Source organism: Python bivittatus, unplaced genomic scaffold (genome assembly GCF_059951505.1).
Source record: "Python bivittatus isolate LINGU-HERP-01145 unplaced genomic scaffold, Pbiv_v1 ctg000480_np1212, whole genome shotgun sequence".
In the NCBI taxonomy this organism is placed as follows: domain Eukaryota; kingdom Metazoa; phylum Chordata; class Lepidosauria; order Squamata; family Pythonidae; genus Python; species Python bivittatus.
The window spans coordinates 76685895-76707427 of NW_028277075.1; the positions used below are offsets into that span (position 1 = coordinate 76685895).

General features: G+C 41.2%; 1 protein-coding gene across 2 annotated transcripts in view; it reads left to right on the forward strand.

Moving 5' to 3' along the window:
* The window catches only part of LOC103048315 (protein lifeguard 3), a 43300-nt gene extending 23057 nt beyond the window's left edge, over window positions 1–20243 (forward strand). For both annotated transcript variants that reach the window (XM_088146381.1, XM_088146380.1), the window contains 11 exons: window positions 9845–10049; window positions 11336–11427; window positions 12271–12335; window positions 13036–13089; window positions 14254–14304; window positions 14495–14534; window positions 15252–15289; window positions 17103–17190; window positions 18122–18217; window positions 18747–18800; window positions 19681–20243. In XM_088146381.1, coding sequence (XP_088002507.1) covers window positions 9857–10049; window positions 11336–11427; window positions 12271–12335; window positions 13036–13089; window positions 14254–14304; window positions 14495–14534; window positions 15252–15289; window positions 17103–17190; window positions 18122–18217; window positions 18747–18800; window positions 19681–19827 — 918 coding nt within the window. In that variant the 5' untranslated portion in view covers window positions 9845–9856 and the 3' untranslated portion in view covers window positions 19828–20243. The remainder of the gene's footprint in view (window positions 1–9844; window positions 10050–11335; window positions 11428–12270; window positions 12336–13035; window positions 13090–14253; window positions 14305–14494; window positions 14535–15251; window positions 15290–17102; window positions 17191–18121; window positions 18218–18746; window positions 18801–19680) is intronic.
* Window positions 20244–21533: the final 1290 nt, after the last annotated feature.

A 21533-nucleotide genomic window follows, 5' to 3' on the forward strand; every position in this document is an offset into this window, starting at 1 on the left:
CTTAAATAAGAAGGTCTTAAGTGAAGGCATCTCTTCACTTAAGTTTAGTTATTGCCCCACTGTTAAGATACTCTTTGTACTCATCTTGCATTGATCCTCTTTATGTTGCTTCATAGTACCTCACAGATCAAGCACTGTACATGGAATGGAGCCTGGCTAGACTTGGAATCCCAGGGGTTATTCCTTCTATGCTTGTCTTGTGTTGTTAGATCTGGAATCTCCAACGTGTCACCTGTGGCCTCCAGTGTGCCCACAGACTCTTCCCCTCCCCTGCTCTCTGATTTTTTTTTAAAGTTCTTAAAGAAGTTGGCTTAAATTTTAAACCTTTTTTAAAAAAAGGGAGCTGGCTTGCTGCAAAGCATAATTGTCAGCCTTTGGAATAATTTTTACTGCCAAGAATGCTTTGCATATTGGCCTCATAGGCATTCTTGGCAATAACGATGATGATTGGCTGTACCCCAGGGATTTATAAGTGGATTAATCCATTTGTCAAGAACAAAAGACAAAAAGGAGAGAGGGAGCAATCCTTGTTTGCCTTCTGTCAGTGAGTGTTTGCAACTGGCCTCATCTAGTATGGCTGTCCTTGTGTGAATGGGGGAATCCTCATTCCCCTTTTTTGTTTTGTTTTCGGAATGAGCACAATACACTCCCAGAAGGTCTGATGTGCCTAGTTCTCTAAAGCCTGTTGAGCTTTGCTTTAAGCGCTGGAAAGGAATCAGTCAGTCCTTTACTCCACTGGATTGATCATGCTATATACAGTAAGTGTCTCTTCCTTTCCAGTCCTCCCATGGTTCATAGTTCTACTGTGGATACAAATGGACTTTGTCACTGCCCTTTGAAATTTAACAAATGTTTGTGCACATCTTCTCCCAGGTATGGATTTTCCAGTCTCTAGTTACTTGTTTAACTGCATCAACCTTCCCCTTCTGGCACTCTGAACTCTGAGTGCATGCTAGATGTATGACTCCAGGAGCTGAATTCTTTGCTCTTCTATCAGATAAGACTACCGGACTATTATTTGTTGCTGTTGTTTGGAGGAGGGAGTAAATGTGCTTTAGAATATTCTCTTTTTCTTCTGTTGAGGGATTTCTTTTATAACAGTTCCTGTGTTGATCAATACTGTAAACTTTGAAAGATGCGGTATTGGGCCCGTGTGACTGTCTGCTCTGTCTTCCTGTTCTGGACTTTCATAAGTTGCCTGATTCACATTAAAAGTTGTAGGCAGTCATTCCATGTGCTTTAAAGGACCATGCCTTCTCTGTAATGCTAGTTTAGGGAAGTGTTACATAATTACTCACCTGTTACAGATTGCTAGCTTTCTGCTGCAACCAGTAGTAGTAAGGCACCAATACAGATCGTCCTCAGGTTACGATGGCAATTGGGACCAAAATTTCCATCGCTAAGTGATTCGATCATAAAGTGAGGCATAAAATGATTGCATCAGTCCCCATTGCTGCTGTTAAGTGAGGACCTCACATGACTGCAACCTGTGAAGAGGTGCTGAAACTGTCCCAAGCAAGCAGGCTAGTGGGCAAGAGTTATAGGTGAGTGGGCACTATGGAATGCGAATGGGCACCATGGGCAGGTGCTATGGTATACTAGATCCCCATGACGCCTAGGGGCTTCTTGGGAGAAGAAGTGGTGGGAGCGACTTGCAAGAGTGATTTGTGACCTTCTGCCAGCTTCCCCATTGACTTTGCTTGTGGGAAGCTATCAGGGAAGGTCAGAAATGGCGATTGTGTGTGACCACGGGATGCTGCAATTGTCATAACTGCAAGCTGATTGCCAAGTGCCTGAATCACGATCATGTGACTGTGGGGATGCTGCGATGCTGCAATGGCCGCAACTTCAAGGGCTGGTTGTAAGTCCACCCCATTCAGCAGTCTTAACTTTGAACGGTCGCTGAATGAGTGGTCATAACCTGAGGACTCCTGAATAGTCCCTGCCATCCCCTGATCAGCTGACTGGCAGATTGCTGGTTCCTGGCAGGAAGGAAATAGTGGATTGTTCCTTGTGGGAGGGGCTCCCCAACACTCCATTGACTGCACTTGCGAACCATGGATTGGCCAGCCTTGAAATAAGGGCTGACTTAGTCTTAAATGTCTTAAATAAAATATGTCTCTAAAATCTACTTTTTATCTCATGAGGTAGATTCAGAATGATTTCTATGTTTTTAGCACTGATATGCATGGTCCAAGGGACTTTGCTGCCTAAGGCAGAGCAGCAGCATCTGGCACTGCTCTTGACCCTTCACTGGCTCCCAAATCCAGATGCATATCAGAGGCTAGACTAATTAGCTACCTGAGTAGATGGCCTTTTATATATCATCCCCAAAATAAGACAGAAGAGGACATTGCATTATCTTAAACTTGCATATCCCACTGCATAGACCTAATGGTTATCATTTCAATAGAAAGATAGCATGTCTCATCATAGCAGGAAAGTTTGTAACCAAATGTTTTATGGGCCTATTATTGATGGACCATTTTTAGCCCTTCAAACAGAGGACTGTTGAGCAGAGCATATATTGTCCCTAGGTCTTAGTCATACCAGGAGTAGGATCTGCCCTACTATGCAAATGGTTTCATTGACCATTTGTGGCCATGCTGTTCAGCAAATACTTCTAATCTTTATAGGGTCAAAGATGCTGATTTTGTGGTTCTTTGCATTTATGACCCCACTTGGCATCTGTTCAAGTTTTGATTGTATAACATTTGCAAAACCTGGAGCTTACACCTCATTTCCTTCCCTCCTTAGCTCTGTTAACCATTTGATGAGTGGTGAGATGCTTGTAGTCCTATCAGAATGGTATATACAGTCCATTTTCCATTAGCTCTCAGAGCAGAGAGATACAGATGTTACATTATGTTGAGCCCCTATGTCGGGGGGGGAGGGGATTTCTGTATTTTTACATAGTGTATATGCAGTGTGTAAGAACCTTTTGCCTCTTCTTTAAAAGCCATCCATTAGTCATGCTAAGGAGCCCAGAAATAAGTTTACGGTGCTCTTGGGTGGTTTTTCCCATGTAGTTACACAGGAGATTAGGTATGCTGAAAAGGCCCATTTTATGTTTGCTGTGAGGACAGTTAAATGATGTTTTCCTGGCCTGATTTCCTTGTTCCTTTTTGTTTAACTCTCTGAATGATTACAGCACTCTTTTGTGGTGCCGAAGTCTCTTCCACGAATGAGGAAGATTAAATAATAACATATAAACTAATTGTGAGTGGAAGTAAAGGATTACGTCACTGCAGCCTCCCTTGGAATTATTCTGATAAGCTTTCCATGAAAAATTTCCTTTTATGACCCTAATTACTTTCCCTTTATCATTCTCTATCTCCACTACCCCTTTCTGTTGCACATGACAATTAAACATTCTCCCTTTCCCCCAATTTTTATTAATTATAAAACTGTTATTCCTGACCTTTTTTTTCCTATTCCTAACAACAACTTTTGCTAATTGTTGTAACTTACTAAGAAATAATATGATATGCACGCGTGTGCACACACACACACACTCCTTGTGCCAGATTTCTCCTCCATGTTACCTTCCTTTTCTGGATCCAGATTTCCCTGTGAACTAACTCTGCTAGTTCTGTATGTGTCTCCAAGGATTCCCACTTCCCTCCCACTGTTCTCCTACTCACAATTAATTTGTTTGTGGGGGGGAAAGAGCTGTGACATACTTTGCATGTATAAGCATGCTAGTTGTCTCCTCTTTACAATAAATACATGTTCTTGAAATAGAAAGAAGAGGAAGAAGAATGCCTAGAAGTCAGTTCCTAACCATGAGAGTGCCAAAATTACATGTGCTTCATCACAATGCAATCTTGTCTCTTTCATACTTGCATTGCAATCTCGCATGCAAATACATCAGGGGTGGAGTTTATGTTGTGATGTCATGCTGTGTGTTTCATTTCTTGCCCCTCTTGCCTCCCTCTGTGGATGCCTGTGGAAGGATGGTGCATGCTAGCTTGGAAGGTATCAAGTTGGGGAAAGCCGGACTATGAGATACCATTTTCTCTCATTCCTCCATAAGCTTGCCACTTAGCCCATTTATAGTTGGTCTATATTAATTCACCCAAGCTCTTTCCTGAAACTGTTTCCTCTGAAGAAATGTACATCCCCTTTACAAGGAGCTCTTGATTGGTGTCAACATGTCGCAAGGGAGCGCCACTGTCTTTAGAGATACTTCAGTTTAAGGCAGGGGTTCCTAAAAATTTTTCCATCACACCTTCCTTTAGTGTAATCTTAATGAACACACCTCCCCTAAGAGTCCAAACATCAAAATGAACATAAATGAACGATGAAAACAATACAATGAAACTTTAGTTTTAAGAAAGACATAAAAATTAAAAATCTTCACACCTCCCCTGGACTCTGTCTGCACCTCCCCAAGGGAGGTACACCTCACAGTTTGGGAAACCCTGGTTTAAGGAAAAGGAATCACTGAGGTAATGAGTTTTGCTTTTCCCCTAAAGGGAGGCAGGATCTGCTATATCCGCTTATGCGAGTTGTAAAAAGTCTATAGTATATGTTTCTTGAATTTCTGGTATCTAAGTTTATTAATCCCAAAGTGTGTAACTGCAGTGAATCTAGTTGGAAACTGTTTTGGTCTAATACAGTAGCAAGAAATGGAAGAGTTTCCTTTCAAAAGGAAGACTGCTGATTTTTCCAACGTAGCGAAGACATCTGTAGTAGTAATAAGTAGGCTTGCACATACTTTCTATGGGTATGTTTAGGTTTGGGGAAGTCCCATGGGATATCTGCAAGCAAATCTATGCCTGCCACTCTCCTACCCCCCTATTTCAATTTTTTATAGTTTCTTTTAATTAAAGAAGGACGTGGGAATGTGGCAAAGCCCCAATAACTGGCATCACTTAAAGCACTCTTAGGCATGCTTTAAAAACAGTGGCAGATGAGTGTAGCTCAGTGGTTTGTTAAGAAGTGTACCCATCTGCCAGGAAAAAAAAAAGACAAGGGTCAAGTGAGGGTGAGGAGCGAGATAGTAGGAGTAAGAGGAGCTACCTTTATGGACCTGGCCAGCATGTTGCAGATAACTGAACTTCCCATGGCAGCCATTTTAGGTGAGTGCCCATAACATGTCCTAAATTCGAAATGTAAAACTTGCCTAAAAAGATTGGGAACCCTTGGTTTAGACGATAACTTATCCACGCTCTGAGATAGATGCAAGTGAGGGAGAAGAATCAGCTTTTTTTTTCCAATTTAGCTTAAAAATTTCTTCATGTCCCACTTGAGGTGATTCAGTTTCCAGGCAAATCACTACACAGGACCCGGGAATGATAGCTTCATTCCCTTGCATATGTATGCCACATCTATTAGAGCATAGTCCCACTCGGGCAGTGTTTTTCAACCTTGGCAACTTTAAGATGTGTAGACTTCAACTCCCAGAATTCCCCAGCCAGCCATGGAGGCCAGGGGATTCTGGGAGTTGAAGTCCCCATATCTTAAAGTTGCTAAGGTTGAAAAACACTGTACTAGGGAGTAGATCCTGAGGCAGTATATATTTGGGTTGAGCTAGACCATGATTTGTCACTGGGCTTCTCTTTGCTGTGATCACACAATGTTCAGTGATAACTAAAGAACACCTGATGCCTTTTTTCCTGGAAGGTGGCTTCTCAGTTCATTAAATAAATAAATCGTGCATCCAGGTGCTCTGTTCTGGGCACGCATAGCACTTTTTGAGCATTTTATAGCATTGTCAAAAGAAAAAGGACAACATGAGATATACATTTGTATAAGCTAGTAAATGAATCATTAATGCCAAAGGACCAGTTAGGAACCTGAGATATGCTAACAGGGGAAGAAGTTACTCCTTGCAGCTTCTGGCGTATCCAGAGACTGTGCTTTGTTCTTTCCCTCTGCCCCAGTTGATAGTTCCTAATTGCCACCATTTAACAAAGGTCACAATTGTTGTTATATGAGCAGTTGCTGCTGTTGTTCAGTCATTAAATTGTGTCTGACTCTTCATGACCCCATGAACCATATTGCGCCAGGCCTTCCTGTCCTTCACTGCCTCCCTGTGTTTGCTCAGTTTCATGCTCATTGCTTCAGTGATGCTATCTAACCATCTGCCGTCCCCTTCTCCTTTTGCCGCAGTACAATCTGCCATATACCTAGCAAATCTATTCAGGGAAGACTGCTAAGTATCTTCTGCACTACACCCTACACATGCTGAAGGAGGACTGTTTTATATTTTGGCCGATCACACGTGTGGGTGTAAAACAAGAGTTACTGCCATGTTGGATCTGATAGGAAGGGAATGGGGAATTACATTTTTTTCTGCTATTCCTATGGAATCTCACTGTTCAGATAGACTGCTGCTGCGCAGTCTGTTGGCTCAAACTCGTGTGGCAATAAAACAACTTAGTGAAGCCTATGGAATCAGTTTTTTCCAGAGATGCATATATCCAGTTCTCTGCTTTATGTTACCAGCTATTTCAAACGATTGAATGTGCTGCTCTGTCTTAGGCTGCTTCTATAGGAACAGTGAAAGCGGGCTGTTCTGTCTTCCTGTTGTCTTCATTTAGCTTCATTTAGCACTTACTTAAGGAAGAAAAAACTTCCACCCATTCCCGGCATTCAGAATGACATCTGAATAATAATACAAAGATAAAATCCAGCACAAACAGCACTTCAACTAAGCAAGAAGAAACAGCAGCCTGAAATCAGCCATCTACACCTGCCTCATTTTTTATCCAGATCTTCTCCCCTCCCCCTCCTCCTCCTCTCCTTCACCAAGATGTGGCAGAAAACAAAAATACAACAAAATAATTCCAAATCAGTCCAATAAAGTTAGCTCAGAACCAAGTGAATAAATCAATGCAGCAATGAGTTTAAAACAACACCCTGGATTTACATCTATGATAATTTAAAATTTAAAAGGTGATAACTTGGCACTGTCAACTAAATATGAGTAGGTAACCAAAGCACACACTGGACCCATTAATAAAAGGGTATTTAAACCCCTTTTAAAGGCCATGGCGTTTCCAGAGATGAAAGGAGCTAGTTCTAGAATGGTGTGGCCAAGTCTTTAAAGCTCAGATTTTGGACACCCTGGAACAAGGAACTATAGAGGTCTATGCTCAGAGGAAAGTAAAAAATAATTCTAGGGAGGGCCCCAAGTACAGCCACCAGTGAAAATTAGGAAAACTTACTAAGATAATTCCATCACAGGTGACCACACACTGTTGTCAAGGGCCACAGAGTACTGGCAGACTTGACTAACAGACTTGAGTGTCATCGAAGTTATAATGAAATTGAAAGCCTTGATCATGAATCAGAGCGCCCAAGGGAAGAACATGAAAGGCACACAGAATAGAAGCTTTGGCGAGGATGGGTGAGATCCCCTTTGGATTGTGGGTTTGCTTCTTTTCATCCCTGTCTGTTGTGTGTGTGTGTGTGTGTGTGTGTCATCCTCATCATCTTTACTCCTCATTTTGTCTATCGTATTTTTTTCTTGATTTTAACATTTTTATTTGTAACCACCCAGAGTTGTTGGAATCAAGCGGCATATAAATTTTAATCATCATCATCATCATCAGTGGTTACAATATGCATATCACAATGAAAAAGGAAAAAGAATTCCCCCAAATCCACCCCCAAACCTAACCCTCCCTGCATGTGATGCCATCCCAACCACTGAGCCTTCCCCATCTTGGAAACGTTAAGTGTGGTCCATGGTTCACAAAGGTCGTCCTTCCCTAACCTAATAGGAAGAAGACAGAGAACTCAGATCTGGCCAGCTGGGACATAGTATTCCAAATGGGCAAAACCAGGCAATCCCATTCAAGGGCTATTCTTCATTCCTGGAACTGCCAGCAAGTGCTGGCACGTGTTATGCTGCCCTCATTGCCTATTGTTATTCTGCCACGAGAACACACTGATGCTGTCCTTAGTGATTTAATGTGGGACGAAGATTAGGAAAATGATTGGTGGATTCCCCTGATTCATTTATCCCCCTACAAAGCATCGCTTGCCAGCAGAAAAACAACCACCTAACACTTTCTCTAACATAGAACCAGGCAAGGGTAGGCAGGTGCTTAGAATCCCACATTTGTTTTTTTTCTGTTTATTTGAGGCGTTTTGCGTACTTCTTCAATCCACAGGGACTCCAAAGTTGCCTGATGATCAGACTGCAGGTATGGAGCTCTCCTACACCTCTGACTTGTCAGTAGGACTATTTCTGAACATAGCTTTAGTGCTCTTCTGAAGCTAAACTTGGGTTAAGAAATTAACCTGGCTGATGGGTAACAGTGTGTTGGTCATCATGACATTAACAATTTTTTTTAAAAAACAGGTCTAATGCTCTTTCGAAAGAGCTCTAAACTGATGTTTATAAGGAGCTTGCATAAGACCTGCCAAAGCACCAGTCATTATGTAGGCAAGGCATTGGCAGAAGTCAGTATCTCCTGTAGTTCAGTGCAAAATAATTATGAGAACAGTGACCAGAGGAGAAAGGCCTAAAGTCACCAATGGTTGCTAGGCAGATTTCAATCTCTGGCCACATCAGCAACCATATTTTTGGTAAAGTGTGCTGGATCATGTGTGTGTGGCTGGACTAGTCCCTGCAGTTTTCTTGACAAGATTTCAGAATTGGTTTGCCCTTGCCTGCTTCCTAGGGTGCAGAAAGAGTGACTGGCTCAAGCTGAATCATGCCTAAGGCAGGACTAGAACTCAGAGTCTCCTAGTTTCTAGCCTGGTGCCTTATCACTATACTAAACTGGATCTCCAGATGTGCCGGATCACGTCCACGGTTAAAATTGTGTTGAGAGAAGAGGAAAACCACTGCTTTAAAACTGGAATAGCTAAGGTCAAGGTGAAGCTATTTCAGCTACGGTCTGGGGATGAGATGAAAGCCTCATCATGAGGATATGGCATGTTCATGCCACAGATAGGGGGTTGCTTGAAGCTGAGCCTCTGTTTTAAGATGGCTGTATTCCATGCTGCCAGAGTGATCAGCACATAGCATTTGGAATGAAGAGGCTATGTGTGGCTGTTGCCTTGATGCTTGCAAAGTGGTAGGAAGGAGAGAGGGTGCAGAAGAATGCAGCCATTGGATCGTTCCATTCTTCCCTTTCCCCCTAGCTGAAGGCAGCCATGTGACTTGCATGAAAATCTGAGCTCTCCTTAACTTTCAGGATGTTGTTCTGGCTTGTCCCAGGCGAACAAACAGGTGACTATTTGCATGTCCCTGTTTTGTCATATTAGTGTGCTTGGGTTTCATGCTCTTCCCCTTCCCTCTCCCCCCCCCACCCCCATTGTAGTTAGTAAAATCTGTTGTGAAGGAAACTGAAGACTTTGCCTTCCTACCAAAGCCAGGCTGTAACAGACTTTACCTTTGTTCTGGCAAATAGGGAGTTGATTGTAATGAGATTAATAGGCATGTCCCAGTCCCCAAAATGTGGGGCCTTCAAGTATATTTGCTCTTTCTTCATATTTTGCACTCTAACCTATTTAACACATTCAGATTTAGACAGTGCAGAACAAACCATTTATTTCGAGAATGAGCCCCGAATCCAGCTGTGACCCACCGGAGGCCTCGGGACCAGAGAAGAACCCCTTTTTTGAGGTCCCTGTTGCCATCTCTGGCCATGCTGAGCCAGGAAACCATGACAAACACAAGTACTGTACTGCATAACCCCTACAAGAATCTTACTCCGCTTACTTTGATGGTTTACTGTTGGCTCCCTCTGCAGGCCATTTTGTGGGATATTCTCGGAAAGTCAGGCTATATAAACAGGATACAAAGGGTGTGAAGGGAAATTCTGATGGTGTTCCTTTATGGAAGTTATGCTTGACAAAGAAATGCCTCTTTGTTTTTCAGTGCTGAGGCATCATGTCACAACCCACTGCTCCTCCAAGCTATGAAGATCGAAACCCCCTCTATCCTCCACCAGCGGGAGGATATCCTGGAGCCTATCCACAACCACCACCCTATGGTGGTGGGTATCCACAGACTGGAGGCTACTCCCAACCAGGAGGGTATCCCCAGCCAGTTCCTCCTATGCCTACAGTACCAATGAACTTGGGTAACGTTTAGCTTTTCCTTCTTTTTCTCTTCCTAGAATGTGCAGTAGAATGTGTGGGGGCTAACTAACTGGGGAGTGGCAGGGGGAGAGAAGGCATAAAAGTGGAAACTTCCATAATTGCAAGTTTTAAGAGCAGACATAGTTAAAATGTGATGTTCTGGCTTAATCCTTATAAAGGGCCATTTTAGAATGCAGTAAAGATATGGAAAGATGTGAGACTTTCTGCATCTGATTCTAAAGTTTGCGTTCTAAGAAACAAGATAAGGAAAATGTTTGGGAGGGGAAAGAAGGGAAGAACAGGCATGGTATCTATGTAGTATATCATATGTCTGTATATTTAATTTCATCATGTTGACCCAAATTATGCAGAATACATTGTGTCATCTACTGCTGTATCTGTTTCCTCTCCGGTTATTTCTCTGCTTAATTTGCACTGACTTGTCTTAGCCATCTTTCTATATTAAACAAAGAATTAATCTCAGCTTATTAATACCTCTGCTTGCCTTGCATGAGACTGAATTCCAGCATTGAGGAACTGGATTTCGTTGGGTGGATTGGCATGACTTATGTCAATCTAAATATGACTATGTGGGAATTAATTAACTCTTACCAACCTTTAATCACCCAGGTACCTTTTCAGTCAGACTGATTAAACTAGTATTGACTACTCAATTATGTTCTGACTGGTTTTAGCGATTTCTAAACACGGAACCATGAAGTAATAGTAATAAAATCCAGTTTGTTAGTAGTAGAATCCGATTTGTTAATGTGAAATTAAAGGATGTGATTTTGTGTTTAATGTGGAGAAAGAAAGAGGTTTATGTTAAAACAACATAACGGTTTCCTAAGAACTAAAGGACTGACACTCGGAACACACCGTCTCTCAGGACAAAGGCCTTGAGATAAAATGGCCTTTGATGAGGAACTTAATGCAACAAGTTGCACAATGTGAAGAGAATTTGCAAGGAAGAAGTTTCTGCAGGTGTCCGGCAATAATTTGGTGCTAACTAATCTTGTGATCCATGCAAAGAGAGCATGAGACAAATTAATCTGTCATGGAAGTCAAGGAGTTGCTGGAGGCAGAGTGAAAGTGGGGCCTTGAACTATTATGAGCCTTTTGTAGAAATGGTGTTGTGTATGTATCTCTCTCTCTCTCTGTGTACGGTGTGCCAGTTTTGAAAATGCCCCGTCACTTTAGGAGAGGGGAGCTTGCTGGCTTGTTCCTCCTTCCCCTTTGCAGAATGGCACAAATACCCGGGGTCATGATGTCTTGTCTTTCTTGGCAGGGGACAGCTATATCGTTCATTCGGGAGAGGATGGTGCTTTCCATGTTGCTGATTGGGATGATAAGAAAGTGAGGCATACCTTCATCCGCAAGGTAACCTGAAGGCACTTACCGTGCACAGGTTTTGTTGAAAACTGCTTTCTTGAATGCTGCTTTTGGAAAACTCTGAGTTTACATAACAGCAATATACAGGCTTGTTCAGGGAAGTTCAGTGTTTCAAATGGTCTTTGGTACAAGACCAAGAAATCTTGACTTGCACTGCAAGATGAAAAGAAATGAACTGTGATCACCAGGAGGGATCTAGGCATCTGTACTTGAAAGGTTTGGGAATTCCTGTTAGGGAGTGAAGCACGATTATTAACAAGAAACACTGTTATACCAGATTGCATTTGGGGTTTTTTTTTTGGTTTTTTGGTTTATTTTGGATAGCTCCCCTTCTCAAGCGCTTATTCCAAAACACAGAATTTCAAGAAACAGCAGCTGAGCCCCCACTGAAATATCATGGGAGACAAAAAGCTATTTGGAACTGCATCCCTAGCTCTCTCTTTGGGTGAGCATGATAGGGGATAGCCATCTAGGTTTGCACCCCTCTTAGTGGTAGTCAGTCTGCTGTTCTCCAGATGTTCAGGCCTACAACTCATACAATCTCATGCTGTTGGCATAGGACTGATGGGAGCTGAATTCCAAAAGACCCCAGGTTAAGAGACAAGGATAAGAAAACTCTGGTCTGCAGCCAGAGCATTTGTATCCAATAATATCTGTTAGTGGAATAGAAAGAGTGGTTGCAGCAGGCCAAATTCTCCTCTTCCATGCTGTTAGTATAATATTGCACGTAGTTCTAAGGAGGTCCTTGCGGTGGTATACTAATTGAAGGGATATCTGACTGTTTGAAGCAATTCACTCCTACACAAATGCATTTTATTTGTTGATTCCCAGGTATATAGCATTATCTCAGTGCAGTTGCTTGTGACAGTGGGCATCATTTCAATCTTCACCTTTGTGTAAGTACTCTGAGATCAGTCCTGCTTTTCTCTGGCCATGAATGTCTGTCAAACAACCTTCCACATCTTGCTACAATCCAGGATTGGATGGAGGCATGTTCAGTGAGATAGAAACACTGGTTATGTGTGCATGTATGTGTATGGAGGAGTCAGTTGGATAGTTGTAGGACCGCTGCTGACCTTTGTGCAAAAGGTTTTTTGCCACCAGAGCATCAAGTCATGTCACGTGTAGCTTCCCGGTACTTCATTCTCCCATTTCTTCTACAGCACATGTGCAGGCACACGGAATAGTAACTGGACGGGCTTCTTCCCCTACTGTTCCCATTGTTTGGTGCCCCCCATGTCATGGCATCTTTGTGCAGTGCACAACTTGCATACCTGCTTGTGGTAGCCCCGGATAGTTGGGTCCTGCTTTCAACACTTACTAAAATATATTCTGCAATTAGATGTGCCTTCTGACTGAATTTTGACAAGTGGCAGTTTGCTTCTGCAATATTTATGATACATGGGAAATTATTAGGTTGTTGTTGTTTTTTTAACCTGGGAGAAGGAAATTGGAAATTAAAGAAACAACCAGATGTTTTTATAGTACCAGTAACTTGGTGTCAGAATGGAGAGAGGAACAAAATATTCATTGTTAAAGTTGAACCTAATGTGACCATGGGTAACTTATTTTCTATATGATTTTCAATCTCCACAGTGAACCTGTGTCAACTTTTGTGCGGCGCAATATCGCTATATACTATGCATCTTAGTAAGTACCACCTTTTCTCTTATATGCTTAGAGGATCATATTCATTTTACGCTTCTTAATTTTATAGCAGAACTAGACAACCTGTGACCCATTGGGTCATCGTTTCAGAGGTATTTCCTTACCTAAACAGAAACAGAATGACCAAGGGCAAAAAAGCAGTGGGAGTATGAGTGATTTGCTGCAGGCTTCCCCATTGACTTTGCTTGTGGAAAGCTGGCAGGGAGCATCAGAAATTAAATTTGTGTAGTGGCTAGAAGTATTAGTATCTTCTGAAGCTTTGGCTGTTTAGGTTGGGACCTATTGACTAACTGGTACAGTAGCTATAGCTGTCTTCAGGGAGGCAAACAAAAAGAACATCTGCTTCTTTGACTTTAGAGCAAACAAGGGAACTTTTTCCTGCTTCTGCTATCAGCTGATGCTACTGGAAGATTTTCTGAGCTTTTCAGCAGTAACTGTAAAGCACCCTTCTCCTTAAAAACCCTTCTTGAGATCTGGGGAAGAGCTGGGTACAAACTGGATGAAACTAAATATGGGACTTGCTCATGACCCTCAGGCTGGATAAAGATCCTTGCCTCTGTGCTATACCCAGTCACCCGTAAGTGATACAATAAAGCTAACATAAAAAATATCTGTGGTGAGGGCTAACTCTGCTGAGACATGAAGGATACAAAAAAAAGCACAGAGCACTTGATGTTGAAGATGAGAGGTCAGCGTGCTCCCAAAAGTCTCCTGATAAAGGGTAAACACCACAATGTACAGGTAGCCCTCAACTTCTGACCATTTGTTTAGCAACCATTCAAAGTTACAATGGTGCTGAAAAAAGTGACTTACGACTGGCCCTCACACTTACAACAGTTGTAGTATCCCCGAAGTCACGTGATCACCATTTGCAACCTTCCCAGGCAGCTTCCAACAAGCAAAGTCAATGGGGAAGCCAGCACGGAAGGTCACAAGTCACAGTCAATGACCACACTGCTTAATGATGAATTTTCTGGTCCCTATTGTGATCGTAAGTTGAGGACTACCTATAGAAGACTTGCAGTGTCATTATCCCTGGGCTGGACTTTGCCATATTATAGCCTTTGTGTTTTTGCAATGGAGTGCTAGGCTCTTGACAAGGATATATTGAAATTTAATAATATAATGCTTGTTTTATCTTCCCAGTGGTGTATTCCTGGTCACTTACCTGGTGCTGGTGTGTTGTGAGGGCCCACGGTGAGTTTACGCTAGGGATATTGGCCTTTTGATTTGAGTGAGAATCAGCTCACTTCACTTGATTAATGTTCATTGATCAGTACTTATCGATATAGATGGACACCTAAGAATGGGAATCGTATCATCTATCATGTCTCTCCTTGAAGTAACCGTGTTACTGAATTGATCTGCTTTTGCTAATTTCTTGCAGGAGACGTTTTCCGTGGAACCTCATCCTTCTGTCTATCTTCGTAAGTGAATGCTTTTGTTGTGAACTTTGGTTGAAATTACATAAATTCCCCAGTGATATTGATGGTAGGATTTTTAAAATTTTTCATTATTAAGTTGCTGTTTTGCCCTCCTTTTAAAATACCACACGTGCTTCTCCCTTTCCCATGTATCCTTTAAAAATGCAACAAAGACCAAATTGAGAGGCTCAAGGTTAAAACCAGGGAATATTAGGGCATGGATCCAGTCATATTTTGAAAGTAGAATGAGGTGGGAAGTATAGGTTGATGTGGTTTTGATATCGAAATGGGCAGCAGTAAAACTAGGTGTTGTGGAATAAAAGGTCATAGAAATAAGGTCTTTGATTTTGGGCAAAAGGGAATCAGAAGTTGCTAATGATAATAAAATTCAGGACAATACAAAGTTACCATAAACTTTAAGGACAATACAAAGTTATCATAAAAACAAACAAAAACCCATCAATTGAAATACACATTGAAAAATAGTACCCATCAATTAAGAGTTGCTTCAGAATAGTAGTCAGCTTAGACATCCAGTGTCAGTCTTGGAGAAAGAGAAGTTTTCCTGCACAGATGGGCAAAGGGAGACACTGAGCCTGCCATTTGTAATCTGATGTTTATGAATTAAACAAACTATGTAGTGGAGGCCAAGATTATTGGTGTACGTGTGTGCATATGTGTGCAAAGGGACCAGCTGGTCATCTTCTTCTTCTCCCTTAGACACTGGCTCTGGGATTCATGACAGGCACCATTGCTAGGTAAAGTACAACAGTAATCCATGTTTAATCTGCTTCTGTCTGCTCTACAATTAAACTTGGTTTCTGGCTAGATATTTTGAATGTCTACTTGGTGGGAGGCTGTCCAATACCTGTATCAAGAAAACAAACCTCACTTCTGGGTCTCCACTTAACCACCCCATTTGTTGTAACTTTATTCAACACTTCTCTAGCAATTCAATTTTTAGAAAATAGCTTTATTGAACAGATGCTTAAGGGAAAGTTGTGGATAAAAGGATGCCTCCTTTAAATATATAGGGAAGTCCCATTCCCACAACTGCTCTTTCCTCATTTGTATCTCTTGACTGACTGGGGAGATGACATAGATACACACATTGCTGCTGCTGTGTCTACTCTCAGCCCCTTTGAAGACCATATGGGTCTGTCTTCAGATCTGCCAGCCCCACAACCTTGAAAACAAGGCAAGAAAATCACTGTCCTGATCTGAGGTGCTGCAAATTCTGAACCTCCAAGCTGAAGGGGAAGAAAGGAAATAAGCAGGTCAGCAGTGTGGTGTCTGCAGGTTCGGTCTTCTGCTGAAATTGGCCAAATCTTGTAGATGTCACACTTATTCACTGTCCTGGGAGTGCTGAGGGGCAGATGCCCTATTTCCCTTAAAGGACTGACTAGGGCGGCTGAAGCAGGAGAGCCTGGGGTGAAGGGAGAGAGGCAAGAGTTCCCTCCATGCCATAGAGCTCTAGCATTTTCAGCTAGAAACTGGCTGCAGAGCTGAATAGCAGCTGCACAGAAGTCAAACCACAGGCAGACAATCTGCTAGGCTGCTGGAGATGATGTGTAAGATCACAGAAGTGTGGAGTTGATCCAGGAGTGGTGGAAACACTTCATGGAGAAGTGCCTTGATAATTGTTGAAGCTCTGGGTATCATACTGAAGGTCAGTTTTGGAGAAACAGTTAATATCTACAGATTCTGTGGCACAAAAATAGGAATGTATTTATTTATTTATTTGGCCATCCACTCAATGGTGACTCAGGGTAGCTAATAATGTTAAAAACAGCAAAGAACCACAAATAATTACAATCCAGGAAAAAAAGGAAAACGGAAATAAGAGCACAGACACACCTATAGTGCAGGGGTCAAAATTCATTTCATGTGACTATTAACACACTGACAGTTCCTGCAACATCCTGGGCCTATGAGTAAAGGAAGAGCCATGTCTTCAGGGGTTTTCTAAAGGCCAGCAGACCCAGACCCATCCAGATCTCAGGGGGAATGTTGTTCTCTGTGACAGAGAAGGTACGCTTCCTAGATCCCATCAGATGGTACTGTTTAACAGATAGGACCTAGAGCATGCCAATCCTGTCTCATTTTAGGCAGACAGAGACAATTGGAAATAGATGGCTCCTCAAAATCCTGGTTCTGTGCCAGGAAGAGATTTTGTAGGTGACAGCCAGCACCTTGAATTTCAACTGAAAGCCTGCCAGTAATCACTGCAGCTCGCACAGGACGGGTGCTTCATGGGCCTACTGCACTGCTGCATTCTGGATTAATTGTGGCTTTCAAGTGGTCTTCAAGGGCAGCCCCCACATAGTGTGTTGTAATAATCTGAGCATTGAGATGCACATTTCATGTTCCACTATGGTCATTTAATCTGCAATTCTGATATAGGTGAAGGAATTTGAGGTGCCCATGATTGTTTTTGTATTAACTGGAACAAACCACTTTGGCCAAAGTGCACTTTTGTTACTATATAGTTCCTTCCATACCTAATGAAGAAGACAGTACCACTGAATCTATCATATGGTGAAATTATTCTGTTTAACTTTTTCTTTGCAGCATCCACAGTACAAAGGCTGTTGTAATTGCCATGACCATTACAGCAATTGTGTCCATTATCGTAACCATCTTCTGTTTCCAGACAAAGGTGAGAGGTGTTCTTCTTTGAGGCAACACCAGCATGGTTAGGAGATACGTAGGTTGTGTTCCTCCACTGTGTCACCAGAAACGTCTTGCCTCTTTTTGATAAGTGAAGGTTGAGCAGCTGACCTTTCGGTGTGCTGTCTTGCTTCGGGCTTCGACCTTGAAATGAGACTGATTCAAAGTCAGAACTTTTCTGGTGAGCTTGAAGGCTCAAAATGGCTCAGATTCAAAAATTTTATACTCTTCTACAGAATGACTATGCACAAAAGGCAGTTTTCTTGTAATTCATAATATACACTAAATATAGAATACATATAGGCCTGTATCAAGTATCCATATCAAGTCCGAGGCTTGCGTACGATTTCGAAGTCCATATTGTTCTATCTCTGTTGTTTGGATGGTGACATTTCCTGTATCAGCTCTTTAAGGACTATGGGGTGGGGGGGAGAGAGAGAGAAATAGGCTCTTCACCATTAGGAAGGGCATATGGTCAGTCATAGCAATGCATAAATAATGAGGACACTCTCCAAAAGATCTTCTCAATATTCATCACAATCTTGATTTTCCTGAAGTTTGAAATAATATTTATAACAGTAAAATGTGTATGAAGTATTTATATATATTATTTAAAATATTCCCATCCTTTTTCCCCCCAAGGTCTTTAAATAGAAAGTGATTCATTGATTCTTCCAAAATTATTGGTTGCATTATACATATGAGAACAAAAACTTGCAAATCTTTCCCCTACACAATTTGCATTTTGTGTACCATTTCAGTATGGTGTTAATGTGTCTATGCATATGCTTGTGTGTCTTTTACATAATGGGGTTGGTGGGGCTAAGGAGTTTCCTACAAGGGATGCTAATACTGTGTGAACAAAAGGTGATCTGCTATCTGCCATCTTCTCCCATACCATCTTTTGTTTTCATTGGCAGGTGGATTTCACATCCTGTACTGGTTTCTTCTGTGTGCTGAGCATTGTTGTCATGGTGACTGGAATTATCACAGCCATAGTCCTGGCCTTCCAATATGTAAGGAACTATTGGTAGAAATTTAGTGGGCTTGGAGTCAACAGGCCTTCTAGATGTGTGACTCTAAATAATGCAAGGAATGTCTGACTGCATGTGGAAGGGAATTCCCATCCTAGAGCCAGGATGCTGTAGTGGTTAACGTGTTGCTTCTGAACTGGGGAGACCCAGGTTCAACTCCTCACTTTTTCAATAGCCCAATCTACCACTACAGTATGGGGATAAAAACAGGACAGTCTTTATATCTACTGCTCTGAGAGAGCACTCTTGAGAAAGAACATGTAGACAGGAATGAATATATTGTCAAGTTCTGTTTTGGGGAATCTCATTTATGATGGAGAAATTGTTGAGTAATCAGTAGCCTTTTTTCCTAAAATGTTTAAGCCCTTGTCTCTTAAAATGGGTGATGAGCTGGTAACGATTTCCTTCTTCTGTTATTTGTGCTGCAATCTGGAGAAACTCTTGTTAGAGTTAATTAAATCAAAACCTCTAAATATGTGGAAACCAAACTCATTTCTTCTTCTTCTTGCAGATAAAGTGGCTCCATATGCTATACGCAGGTATTGGTGCAATCGCCTTCACCCTGGTTAGTAGGAAATTGCCTTCTTCATCCTCTATCACACAAGACTAAAATCAAACAAAATAGGTGCAAAACCACAACTGTAATTAAAATCATAATATTGCCCTCCTTTGAAGGCACTTTTTTTTTTTTTGGATCCATGGGTGCAGGAGTAGATAAACTAGATTACTTTTATAAAGTTTATCTTTATTTCTGTAAAGACTGCATGCTTGCATATATTTAGAGGGGGTGCTAAATAATATCTAGAAAAGGAAAAGGTGATAGGAACTTTGAACTATGGAGTGAATCACTATGTTGTGATTCACAAATGGAACTGAAATATTTTTTCCCTTTATTGCTCTTCGTTGCATCTGGTCACCATAGATTAAATCCAAGGAAATCCAATATTCTAGACTGCTGGAATAGTAAATTCTGTATTTACTCTTGCATGATATTATTTTTGGCTTCAATTCCCAAGTGCCTTTTGAAAATGATTTTTACCCGAAGTTATAACTTTCCTGTTGTATTTAAAGGTATTCATATTTGCTCTGTTTCAATTAATTTCATTCTTCAATGAACTGGAAAGTTTTTTTTTTTAATCTATTTTTGAACATTTTTTAAAAGCTTTCATTCCAAATTTGGAGGGGTGGGGGGAGAAGGGAAATGGCTGTTCCTTAAAATCTGTTGAATGGAAGTAAACATGGAGAGAGAAAAGGAGACTTTTTGATGACTCTTGGGCAGATTTAGGATTCTACTCATGCCATTATGCATCCTTTCTGCTTGTGACCTATGGATATTGGGATGTGTTTCCATCTTCTGTAATGCAGCTCTTGGCAAGAAGAATGTTATTACTGTTGGATAATTTTTTGCACCTTGTAACTAACTGCTGCCTTGTGGCTTTTTACAGTTTCTTGCCTATGATACCCAATTGGTGTTGGGCAACAGGAAGCATACCATCAGTCCTGAAGAATACGTCTATGGAGCCCTCAAGATCTACACAGATATTGTTTATATCTTTACCTTCCTCTTGCAGATTGTGGGCAGCAGAAATTAGATGGCTGAAACTATTTAAGACTTTGACAATCTTCCCCAGAGATCAGGAAATATAACTTCCTGATTCTAATGTACTGTTATGTGCTTGCCTCTAGCCCATGCATAAAAGCTATGAAAGGATTCGCAGAGTGGACAGGAAAGCATAATGGGGAATCATCTATTGTATTCAGTGAGATATGGGTCCTGATCTTTCTGTTTTACTTCTCCATTTGCACATGTGGCATTCCCTTCTTTAACTTGTGCCCTGGATTCATGAATGTAGTGTATATTACCACTCTGATATGACGTAGTCTTTTCAACTTATCCTTTTATTTGTATTTTTGTCAGCCTCTAAGATGCAGATGACTCTTCTAATCAGAAAATCCACTGCTCCAAGGCTCTATTACATAAGTGCAAATAAAAATATATATTTTTGAATTAAGCCTTCGTGTATTTATGTAAGGGGAGGTTGTACTGCTTACCTATTCAACCAAGATTGTCCTCTAGCAATCATCTGAATCATCTGAATGAGAGATCTGAAGGAGGGATTTGCTTTGCCTTGAATATGAGTTGAATTTACTGTGTGATTGGAAACCAGGGTTTATTGAAGTCCTTATTCACACAGAGTTTCATTTGCATTCAAGAGAAAAGGATAGCATTGTCGGAGCTTGCTATCAACTTCCAGAGTCCTTTGGCTTGTTCTTTGTCTACTTGTCTTGCCTTGAGTAAGCAGTGTGGATTGTAACCAAAGGAGAACAGGAAGTGAACAAACAGTATCGTTATGGCAATGAGCTGGGCCTATTCAGCGGATGTTTCCAACAGCCCCCCAAAACCTGGAACTAACTTTAGTAACTGGATTTTAAAAGATGTGTGTGAAATGATTCTCGGTGTAATGCATGACATAATCACAAGTGTCATTTTGTCAAACTTTAGGACAACTTGCCTGTGCAGTTTCCACTAAGCACTAAGATTACTAGAAGGCACAATATTTTTTTGCAGTTCGATTTTTGGAGGGTTTTTTGACCAGCAAATTATTGCATCAAGTCTTGACTTTTGTCTTTAAAGAAATATTTGAAAACATAGAATAATAAATGTGGAATAAAAAGAATGAACAATGGAGAACAAGAAGTCATTACTGTAATTTCATAATTGTTTCAATTTGTAGGCTATTTACTATAGGAGATATATACATATGCAGTAGAAATTCTTTTAACTTGACAACCATCAAGTATGAACCATAAATAAGTGATTCCCCCTCCCCCTGCCTGTTTTTGTTGTTCCTACTTTCTCCTTCAGCTTGGAAGTATAAAGGGGAAGAAATGAAGGTTGAGTGGCCTAATCCCACAACCTAATTTAGACTACCCTTTGCTACTGGAAGTTTCCATCTTTAATTGGTCTTTGGAGATTCCCTAACTCAGATGCTAATTTGTCAAACACAGAATGCCCATCAGTAACATTACACTTTACTGGATTTGGACTGTTACAAATACATTGTCCAGCTTCACTTTCATCTTTGTAACTCTAGCTCAAAATCAATTAACAAGCTGCTTCAAGTTAATGATTCCAGAATCACTTTATAATTGTACGTGTGTCATACAGCCATTGTGATTAGTGGGACTCAAAGACAGGCTCTCCATGGACATAACGACTGACTGTCTTTTAAGCATTCTAGTTATCAAAACATTTTTTGATAAACAGTTCTGTAGTTTAATCATATACTGTGTTGAC